The 11522-nt window shown below is 40.2% G+C and overlaps 2 protein-coding genes across 4 annotated transcripts in view; one reads left to right on the forward strand and one right to left on the reverse strand.

Moving 5' to 3' along the window:
• Positions 1-1959, forward strand: part of ANKFY1 (ankyrin repeat and FYVE domain containing 1) — a 58598-nt gene extending 56639 nt beyond the window's left edge. For both annotated transcript variants that reach the window (XM_026672392.2, XM_026672393.2), the window contains exon 25: positions 1-1959. This exon is cut by the window's left edge and continues 526 nt beyond it. The gene's annotated coding sequence lies outside the window, so the exon portion shown is untranslated.
• Positions 1960-4320: 2361 nt separating this feature from the next.
• Positions 4321-11251, reverse strand: CYB5D2 (cytochrome b5 domain containing 2). Of its 2 annotated transcripts, none has more exons than XM_087945929.1 (4): positions 10936-11251; positions 8343-8462; positions 7484-7670; positions 4321-6121 (listed from the first exon to the last, which is right to left on the reverse strand). In XM_087945929.1, the coding sequence occupies exons 1-4, from the start codon at positions 11186-11188 to the stop codon at positions 5908-5910; spliced, it is 774 nt and encodes a 257-aa protein (XP_087802055.1). In that variant the 5' UTR covers positions 11189-11251; the 3' UTR covers positions 4321-5907. The 2 variants fall into 2 exon arrangements, with proteins under 2 accessions (XP_087802055.1, XP_026528189.2); XM_026672404.2 differs by having other exon boundaries at positions 8322-8462.
• Between the last annotated feature and the right edge of the window lie 271 nt (positions 11252-11522).

Genomic DNA, 11522 nt, shown 5'->3' on the forward strand with positions numbered 1-11522 from the left:
AGTCTTATCACACTTTTTTAAAGAAAAGAAATAATATTGCTAGCGCTTACATTTCTGGGTAAGTATGTGCTGATCTGCCCCTTTTGTTACCTTCCTGGAGAGAACATTCTGGTGTTCTGTAACTTTTTTTTTTTTTTTTTTTTTACAAAGGGCAGCTGTGCCAGGCATAGTGACTGCTTTTACCCAAAAAGAGGTTGACCGCAAGTTAAATTTTTGTTTAATGCATTGCTGAAAATTTTGTGTGGCCTTATAATGAAAGCTTTACCACTTCTCCTGTTGAAAAGGAGGCTGACTAAAGCTCCTCGGATTTTCGGAACCCTTGTTTGCTCTCCTGGGTCAAAATCAGGGAGCGATGAGGCCAACTTTGCTATCAAATTCAATCAGGTTTTCTTAAGAAATAATTAATAATCCAAGCTATCATTCAGTAATGTATCAAAAACTTTGCAAATAGTCCTATGTTTACAGTGATGTTGAAGGAAGGTCTAATGCTAGGGGACATGCAATGATGATGCTACTATGTGAGGATGACTAGAGGCCGAGATGATGAGACAGGGATAACCACAAGAAGTAGAATAGTGCCAGTAGAGCAACCAAACAGCAAGACAGTGACCCTTGGAGCGGGTCATCTCCGTCCATAAATATTGAGACAGCCCAAAGTGATTTCTTACAAAACTCTTATGTATTAAGATGATTGTTGCAGCTCACGCCAAGTCCACGTGTAAGGAGAAGCCTATCTTGAGCCAGATAAAGTAGAATTGGCTTGCAGCTTTGTCTCCTGTGGGCCTCTTTCCTTGGACAAAGACATTTTATTGTTGTCAGGTGCCACAGCAGGTCTCTTCTAAAACCTTGGGATATATACAAGGGATTTTTTTGTCATATGTTTAACACAGCAAAAAAAGGTCTTGTGGATTCAAACCACCATGTACTTAAATGCAGAGGATTAGGGTGGGTTGGTGCAATCTTATACACAGAACCAAACCCTGGAAGATAAGCAAGTCTTCCATTGCTTCATGAATGGGTTAATTGAAACGTATGTCACTCTTCCCTTCAGTAACCACTATTATTCAGCGTCTATATGTATGTAAGGGAAGAGAAAAATATTAACTAAAAATTGCATTCTCTCCTTTCTAGAATACTAATGCATCCTGTAATGTTACCACATGGGTGAGTGTATACACATACACAAAACAAGAGTGTTACTTTTTAAAATATATTTCTGTAATTTGAGGACATAACAGCTTTACATGTTAAGCAAAATCTCGGGGGAATGGAGTAGAAAGACTAAAGGGGAAGAAGTCAATGCTACATTTCAAATTGGATCCCAGTTTGCTGCTTGGCCCTTCTGAACTGTTGGGTGAAAAACTGGAATTCTGCCTTCAGTGATATTCATGGATGATTAGGGGATCCTCAATAATTATCTGCCCTTTTCTAAAATCCCTGCTTGTATCTGTTTGCTTCAAAAGGATGAACCTCTTGTCATTTAACCTGTAATCAGTGCAATCTCTACCCACTCAAAGAAATAAGCTACTTTGTGAGACTGTAGGCAGGCATCTTGTTTTGGAAACTAGATGGGAAATGCAATAGTTCACCTGGTAACAACTTATCACACTTTATCTGGGCAAATCTAGGTGGAAGATGAACAAATTGCTAGTTTTTCAGTTTACCTTGGTGATTCTGGTATTTTTTAAGAGTTATTTTTTCATAGACACATTACCATATTTCTGCACTGGCATTATGGACATTATGTAACCACTTCCGGGTTGTAAATTGTATATATGATAGATGATTAACATGCCAAAATTAAGCAGACCTCTCTCGGTATCAGTTGAGCTATGGAATTTCCCAGTTAAAGAGATTCTCCTTGGGCAGTGTGCTTGAATTTGAAATGGACTTGGTGGATTGCACAAAATAAATAATTGTAAAGCACTTTTAATAATAAAAAAAAACACTTGTATCTGAGCCTATCCTACTGACTGGCCCAAAATTAGTGTTTTGTTTTATTTTAAAGAAAAATGTTCTTGCTAGTCAATGTATAAGTGTAACACTTGAGGACCTGACTGCTTCACATGTGCAGTACTGTACATGGTAGATTATAAATTGGCCGAGATGTTAATTTGTTCTAATGATTTGAACTGGTGGTTTCAAATTCATTTTCTAAAGAGAAAAAAAAAGATAGTTCTGTTGATTGTCTTGAGATCCAGCAAGTTTCATGAGTTTTTGGCTTGTACTTACTAAACAATGACAATTGTTGAATTGAAACACAAAGGGAGATGGGAGAACACTGCATTTTCTTAATTTATTAAGTGACATCTTCAATGTGGTCCTGAGAGTTGTGGCTTGACCACTCGTTACCAATGCTGAAGGATATACCAAGCCTTCTTGGTATATTTTTATCTGACTACATATTATGTAAGAATGTGAGAATTTGAACTACAATAACACTATAACTATGGTTACAGAACTGTAAGTCAACTGATGTTGGCTTTGGCCATGGTATCAAACTCTCCAGGGATCTTGCTTTCTTTGTTTCAGAATACATGGGAAGGAAGTGTGCTTGATTTGTCTTCAAGGAACAGTACAAAGGTGCAACTTTTTAGAAGTTTGGAAACAACTATGACTATTGCTAATTTTCATGCTGTCACGTGTCTTTGGTTTCTCATCTTCAAAGGTGATCTGATTCTTCAGTGGTAAAACTTTTCCAATTATAAAAAGAGCCCAAATTTAGATCCCTTTCTCCCATCCGTCCCTTCTGCACAACTTCAGTCATTGGTCAGTTTTCCCATACTGTTTATTCTGTACTTCAAACACAGGCATGGAATATGACTTCAACTTGTGAATCAAGTTAACATAAGCCATTCCCTTTTCATCATTACATTGTGAAACTGATGGTATCAAAAGTTTTGTGCTCCAGTTTTATAATTTGTGACAGTATTTATTGTATAATCCAGCATGTGAGCATGGAAAGAATTTATATATTTCATCTGTGAATAGTTTTGGACACCGACTCTACTGTTGTTTTGTAGATATTGTTCAGCATCATTACTCTGCAGCCGGTTCATCCTATCTCAGGCTTCTGTAAACTACAACCTGCTCTCCACTTCCCTCTCCTGCTGCTTTTTCCGATGGCACCACATGCCATTGAAAAGGTAGTTCTAGCTAGAAAATATGTAAGCCTAACTTGATATAATTTAAATCTCTGGAATGCAGGCATAGTCTGGAAATTATATTTTTGTCAAATGAGTTTGCTTTTTCAGTGTTCTGAGAGCACTGGCCTGTTTCTTGATTAGATCTGAGCCTAAGATCCTGAAAATTGATTTTTCTTTGTTCATTTCCTAGCATGTTAAAAAAAGTGGTATGAACTAAATTATAGTGGTAACTCATGATCACTCTAGGAGTTTGTACTTATTTGTAATTTAAAACCAAACTTCCATTTCAGCATGGCTTAAGCCCAGCCTAGCCGTGAATTTTATAGTAGCATTAAGTTGTTCGCAATGCAGATTACTAAAAGGACTAATCTGTGTTTGGGAAAGGATAATTGCTTGGCTTATGAAAGAGTGGTTGTAAAGTCTTGTATTCAACTCAGAGGGACATTAGTGGAAGAGGAAACTTCTAGCCTTGGTTCTCCCACACAGCAGCTCAGGTACTAAACCTAGATGTCACAGTATCAGGTAACAGAATTAAGCTTATAATGTCCAATATACAGTAGCTATTTGCAAACATGCTACCATGTTTTAAAGTTGGAGTGTCTGTATTGCGTTAAATAAATTCTGCCAATACATTTTTTTAAAAACGCATAGCTCTCCTTATGGATTGACAGTACAAAACTGTAGTCTTGTCCCTACCAGACTGAGGTTACTGCAGTCAACACACCACTAATACCATTTTCATAGCAGGAAACTAAACATCTGCAAGTAATATGGCCTGTTTTTCAGCTGTTCTTAGTTTGAGAAACAAAGTCTTAATCGTTTTTAAATATTACTCTAATCTTTCCTTGAAAGCCCTGTAAAGCAATGTATTTTTCTAATATTTATATACCAACTTGTAATTTCTTCTAATAAAGCAATTTAATTGAATTGGACACCAGTAAGTTCATGGTTACAGAATTCAAGCAAAAGAGCCGCATGTTGCTGCCAACTGAATACTGACACTTGTGAGGCCCAATTTTATCCAGAAAATATTTTTAAATTTTCACTTCATCAAGCCAGTATCTTTTAGATCTGTTCATATTACAATTTGCTCAAGATCATAAGTATAGGTTCATCTGATGGTTAATACAAACCATAACCTGAAGTAGTAAATTAAGCCAGATGGGAAACAATACAATGCATCAAATGGGAGTTTAATAGGCATGTTTACTGAAGAGCATCAAGAACATTAAACTCTTTAAGTTATCTAACAAACCATAATTTAGCAGGGTTAATCCAAAGATAAAGGTAAATGTTTCCCCTGTCCAGTTGTGTCTGATCCGAGGGGGCGGTGCTCATGACCGTTTCTTAACCAAGGGAGCTAGGGTTCTACGAAGATTTCTCTGGTCACGTGGCCAGCATCACTGTATGCTCACGGGGATGGAATGCTGTTTGTTTACTCATATTTGTATGCTTTCAAACTGTTAGGTGGTCAGGAGCTGGGATAAGTAACGGGAGTTCACTCTGTTACGTAGCACACAGTTCTTGAACTCAGGCTGTCAGCTTTCTGTCTAACAGCCTCAGCATCTTTAACCGCTGAGCATAGTGACTCAGAGTGAATCCAGTTATTACTTAAATATGGTTTATAAAATGATCAGTTTAGAACTCGTGTTGTGCAGATCCAATATTTTATCTTGCATGTTATATCAAAATAAGGCATGATAGCTGAGCGGTTAAAGACCGTGAGCGTGTCAGCTAGAAATCTGAAAGCCCCCTTTAAGAATGAGCGCCACGCAATGGGATGAGCTCCCGTTACTTGTCTCAGCTCCTGTTAATCTTGCAGTTTGAAAGCATGCAAATGCAAGTAGGTAAATAGGTACACTTTGATGGGAATGTAACAGAGTTCCATGCACCTCAGCATATAGTCATGCTGGCCATGCGATCACAGAAACATCTTCAAAGGTGACTCCCTTGGCTAAGAAACAGAGATGAGCACCACCCCTAGAATTGAACATGAATGGGAAAACCTTTATTTATGCCTTGTATCAATACAGCCATTTTATATGAGAGAAAATCAATTACAGGTAGTCCTCAAATTACAACAGTAATAGCCTGCCCATCAAGGTCATAAATTGTGACAATCATAAAATAGGTTGTTATCATGACTGACCTGATTTTATATCCTCTGGAAACCAGTGGTTCGCTATGGGTGCATTTTGCTGAAAACAGGAAGTAAATGCCAGTTTTTGGCAAAATGGTTGTAAAACATGGTCAGGTGACCAAAGGACACTGCAAATGGCCATAAATATTGCCCAACTGCTGAGCACCCAAATTTCAGTTGTCATAGCCCCAGGGTAGGTCTAGTGTAACTCTTAAGTGACCAGTTACAAATCGTGGTTTACCCATATGCTTCTGGTTCAAATGCTGGTATCAATGATCTGTAAAGCAGGTGATGGGAGCCCGTCTTACACCTCCATTCCTCAGGGCCAATGGATCTCTCTTCCTCCATTGCTAGAATCCTCCGCTTAGAAAAGCACGTCATCAACTGCCATGGTTTTAAACACACAATATTTAAAGCGCTCTCTCCATTGCTATTTCTTACCTTATGTTTTACAAACCTATATTTTTAAAGGGCGACTTTTAACTGCAAATCAGGTTTTGCAAGCTGTAGTTTTAGTTTAGGACAGTGTGTCAAAATATATAGTTAAGTTTCCTTAAGAGTGGCTTCCTTTAATATCTGGGTTGTGTAGAAGGGTTTAATCTCCAGTGAGGTACAGTCGACTCATTCTTTCAAAGCACACCATTCAGAAAGTGGGTGACACCCTTCATATTCCTGAAGGTTAGGATTGTTCAACTTTTCTTGGTTGCTTAGCTGGGTGGATTTCTCTTGCCCAGGAAACAGCTCTTCTGTCTTTATGCAAACGCAATGGCTACGACTGGATCCGGGTTCATATAGCTTCCTAGGTACACCAGACCATTCTCGGCTGATGCCTCCACTGAAAACCACAGAAAAGAAGAAATGAATGAAATGGGAAGAATGGACATGTTTAACAGAGGTGTTGCAGAGTGTGAACACAGCAGCTCTGCAATTTTTAAAAGAAGCTATGTCTTACCCTTAAGACCACATGCTAATTGAAGACAGCTATATGCAATCTTCGAAAAAATGCAGCTGCTTTGAAAAGCTACTCATAGTGCTTCTGCATCCTCCACCATTGCTGCACTGCAATCATGTTTTAACTCAACATTATAGTGGTGTGTTATTAATATAGCCTTTGGCCAGAATCAATACACAGATATTGTGTTAGAGATACTGAGCCAAATGGGGGGAAAAAACGTTTCATCTTCTCCATTCTGATTACAAATTGAGCCACTTAACTCTCTAAACCAGTGTTCCTCAAACCTTGGCAGCTTTAAGACCTGTGGACTTCAATTCCCGAAATTCCTCAGCCAGCTGACGGATTCTAAGGAATTCTGGGAGTTGAAGTCCACAGGTCTTAAAATTGCCAAGGTTGAGAGAAACCGCAGTGTATAGAAAGTATGGATAAACTATTGCTACAGGCACTCTCAAGCTATATTTTCCAGCTCTTTATGCTGTAAATGATTTCCTGCCATTTTTAAACAAGTTAGGTAAGAACTGTACAGATGGTCCTCAGTTAATGACCACTTGTTCAGTGACTGCTCAAACTTGTGAGGGCACTGAAAGAATGATACTTACAGTTTTCAAAGCTCCAGCCATCACAGCATCTCCTTAATCTTGTCATTGTGATATAGCCCAGATTTATGACCATTGTTGCATCCTGCAGTCACATGATTGCAATTTGCAACCTTCCCTGCTGGCTTCCCACAAGCAAAGCTAATGCGAAAACTGGGAGTTGTGATCAAAGGAGGTCCTTGCTTAACAGTAACTGAGAACAGCCAGAACTGTTGCTAATCAAGCTGTCATATGAAGTTGCACTTTACAACCAATATTTAGAGTTCCAATCCCTATTACTGCTATTAAATAAGGGCTACATGTAGCAAAAGGTAAAGGTTTCCCTGTCCCGTTGTATCTTACTCTAGCTTTCCAGCCGACAAGCTCAACATCTTTAATCACTGAACAATCACACTCCTACTGCAGCATTAAAAGAGCACTGCCAGTTTTATTATTTAAAATAAATAACTTTACTACGACAAGCAGCAGGACAAATAGAAAACCTTTCTCCCTGCCACCAACAGACTACCCACCTTCAGCATGACATAATAAAGAGTTACCAAGCTTATGACTATGATGCATGGATCTAATATCTGCATCATACAATTATACTTGGCGGGTTCACTATCATCATATCCTTCTTTGACGTTTTAACTGCAAATCCTACCTCTGTTTGGAACACCAGACCCTGCTTCCCGTAGCTGAGCTCCATTCAGAGTTACAGGGTGGAAACTGGTTCTTTCGCTCAACCTCCTCAGCCTGCAGCTTCTCCCCTTCTTCAATGAGAGCTTGGGCCTCCTCCAAAACCTTAGTAGGTTCCCCACTTTCTTGGTAAAATCGTCCAGCTACTTTGCCTTTTGAAAAGAGATAATACATGTCACCACCGTACACTCATCCCTGAGACACACACAGCCCACACATACTTCCATTTCCATGACTGGCTTAGCTTAATCAGGGTTTTGCTCACTGTAATTTTTTGTTACACCCTGAACAATAAACTGAGTTTCAATGGGAAACATAGTTAAGATAATAATATAAGTTCTGTGCTCTCCACTGTTTGATTTTTTTTCCCTTTTAAAAGTACACAACCTGGGTGCATTTGTCAAGTTTACTTGCTATTATTTTACATCAAATCCTGTTTCTTTGCTGAGTTGTGAAAGCAACTTGAAATGGAAGCAAACATAAAAGCTTCCAGACTACAAGCTTCTTCCAGATAATAATTGATAGGTTAAGGCAAATTCCATTCAGTGTCCTTAATTATTTAAACTCTCTACATTCTCCTAATAAACCTGATATTCTTACATACACCCCAATAGGAATGCTACATTTTGACAGGCAAGTAAGAGAGAAATATTTATAAAATGTATAGGCTGCCGATCTTTCCTCAAGGTAATTGAGTGGCTCTCTATATCAGCTGAGTGAAGAACACACTACACTATAATGTGGCTGAAAAGCTGGTGCAAACAAGATTGATTGGTGTATGTAGTTTCAAGGTATCTACATACCGATATGCACATAATTCTTACAGTAGAAGGAAAGCCAGTTCTGGATGGCCAGCATTTGTGGTGGTGACAATCCTGAAACATCATCCACCAGGCCAGCTGGGGTGAAGTCACCTGTGGCAAAAGCTCTGGAGGCATCTTTCCCTGGACAAATAAACAGAAAACACCTGCTTTGTCACCCGATTAACTCAATTTCTGGCCTTGTATAATACTTGTACATCAGCTAACAAAACAGACTAGCTCTGCACACATCTAAGCCATAAAAAAAATAACCAAAATTAAAATTTGACTCACTAGGCCCATGATGGCGACCCTATGGCACGCCTGCCAGAAGTGGCATGCAGAGCCACTTCTATCAGTACGCAAGAGGTCGCCTGGAAGAGCCCCACTGCGCATGCGTGCCTCTGCCCGACAGCTGATTGTTGGGTATCTGGCGCTCATGCGCAGGGGGGGGGGGGTCACAGGAGACGTGTGTGCATGCACAGGGGGTGTTGGGGGGGCAGCATGCATTGCCTTCTGGGTGCTGGCACAGGAGCCGAAAAAGGTTAGCCACCAATGCACTAGGCAAATGAAACCGTTTTATTTTTTTTACCAATCGGATGAACCATTTTGTGTGACTCCAGCTACTTAGCAACCACAGGATCAAAAAGAAAAGGGTTGATCCCACCTGTATAGACCTAATGGGAGGGGCAGATGTAATCAAGGCAATCCCTCAAATAACCATTTAACTGATCATTCTCCTAGGGCTTAGGAAGAGGACATTTTTGTTTTGTTTTTGTACTTTGATCTTCTAGTGTATTTTTCTTTTAATAAGTTGGTTTTTCACTGTAAGCTATCCAGAGTAATTTGGGAGTTGGGCAGTCCATAAATTAAATACATACATTTGCAAAATCTCTGCAGGCTCTTGACAACAATGTTATCAATTTATATAATAGCCCAACTCACACTTGTGACTCTGCGCAGTGCACACAATAACAAAACCAAACAGTACAGTTAAAGTGTTTAAAAACAATAGTAAAGTAAATTATGTTAAATGAATTCTTTTCACAGAGCAAACAATGGAAAAGATATTCAAATACCATGATGTGTGTATCCCTACAAAGATCGGAGTCATGCAAACCGTGGTATGGAAGCAAAAGTTTGACCAAAGAGGTAGATTAGAAACAGCATTGACACTTCTGAACGTTGGTGTTGGAGAATACGGTGAATACAGAGGTGCTATTCAGCAGGTTCTGACCAGTTCTGGAGAACCAGAAATTTTGTGGATGGAGAACGGAAATTTTGAGTAGTTTGGAGAACCCGCAAATCCCACCTCTGACTGGAGATTTTACAGTATCCTTTCCCTGCCACGCCCACCAAGCCACGCCCATATAACCAATAGTAAAAAAAAAAATTGAATCTCACCACTGCGTGAATGGCAAAAAAATAATTCTTTGGATCATCGACCAAATCAATCCAGAGAACTCACACTAGGGACAAATGAAGCAGGCTCAAATTATCCTACTTCAGACAAATTATGCATTTGCCTTATCATTAACCACATTGTATATACCCAGCTCTCTGGAAAGGGTGCTAAAGCTGGGAAAGATGGAAGAAAAGAGGATGCAATGTGGAAGGGGCTCAGTTGCAATGGTGACAAGTCCACTCTTGGAAAGACTTGAAGAAATAGGTTAGTTAGGGAATAGATAATCGGGGGAGGGAAGGGGTCTATTTGGTTGCTAGAAGTCAACAATGACCTAATGGCACCTCATCCATCAATGGTTGTGCTTTATATTCTGAAACAAAAATGGGGGACAGTGGTCTTTTGGAAGGATATAAAAAGGGTGTCCTCATAGAGAATACCTAGAGTCAGAAGGTGTCGAGTCGAGGTGAGTGTGATGGAGCTTGGAATGTCAATCCTGACATTTCAGTTTTCAATCAGACCCCTTGGAAAGAGGAAAATAGGATAATCTCTCTTCCAAAGAAGAGGGAGTCAAGCTATTCTCCAAAGCACCAGAAGGCTAGACGAAGAAAGAGTGGATGGAAATTAATCAAGGAGAGATAAGCAACCTAGAACTAAGGAGAAATTTCCCAAGAGTGAGAACAATTAACCAGTTGCTTCCAGAAGTTGTGGATGCTCCAACACTGGAGGTTTTTCAGAAGATATTTTATTTTATTTTGTTTATTTGATTTGTCAATCGGTTACAAGATAATAAGTATAAGTATAAACAGGAAATAGGTACGAATAAATGGGGACAAAAGGACAGGGACGGTAGGCACGATTTGTCTGAAATGCTATAGGGCTTCCTGCCTGAGCAGGGGGCTCGACTAGAAGATCTTCAAGGTCCCTTCCAACTCTGTTATTCTATTCTATTCTAATTTTGTATTTATTTTATTTTGTTTATGTAGTGTACATTGGAGGTGGAGACCCTTTGAGGGCTGTATGCAACGAAATTTCATTTTAATGTATGCCGATTAGTGCACATTCAAAGTTTTAAGTCCAACTCTTCTAATTCTAATGTATACGTGTAGATCGCGTCTATTTGCACGCCCTGCACCGCGCACACGCGCGCGGGGGAGAAAAGCTCACCCCCTTTACCCGGGCCTGGTGGGAAAGAGGAACGGGGAGGCGAAGTACCTGAGAAGAAGCCGTAAGCACCTCCGGGGCCGTAATGCCTGCGCCCCTGCTGCACGTCGAACACCTGTCCCAACACGGCCAGGTAAAGTCCCGGGCTTCCCTCGGTGCCCGTGTAACGGCTCAGCTCGGCGGCAGTTAGGACCGCTTCCCCGCTGCAATTCCGCCCCAGCCACCACCAGGGAGCGAAGCCGCGAGCCGCCAGCCAGGCGACCGCCCAGCCCAGAGCCAGCGCCGCCAGCGCCGGCCGCAGCATGAGGCGAGCAATGAAACAGCTGGGAAGGGCAGGGGCCAGCACTCAAAATGGCCTCTGCAGAGTAACGAGACGGGGCACGCGTCACGATTTCCTGAACGATTATTGGTCGTCGGTTTTAGAGGTCGCTGATTGGCTTTTCTGCGCCGCTATGTTAAAGGCTCCTGTGCCTCTCTAGACGGAAAAAAGTTTAGAGAAGCACGAATTCCGAGCTTCAGGGTTTCTAACGGTTTTCCGATTCCGTCAGAAAATATAAGCCGTGGAAAGCAAGTAAAAAAATAATAAAATAAAATAAAATAAAATAAAATAAAATAAAATAAAATAAAATAAAATAAAA

The sequence above is a fragment of the Notechis scutatus genome, chromosome 1 (assembly GCF_049901735.1).
Source record: "Notechis scutatus isolate UNSWTSFEM ecotype Mainland chromosome 1, rNotScu1.2, whole genome shotgun sequence".
Classification (NCBI taxonomy): domain Eukaryota; kingdom Metazoa; phylum Chordata; class Lepidosauria; order Squamata; family Elapidae; genus Notechis; species Notechis scutatus.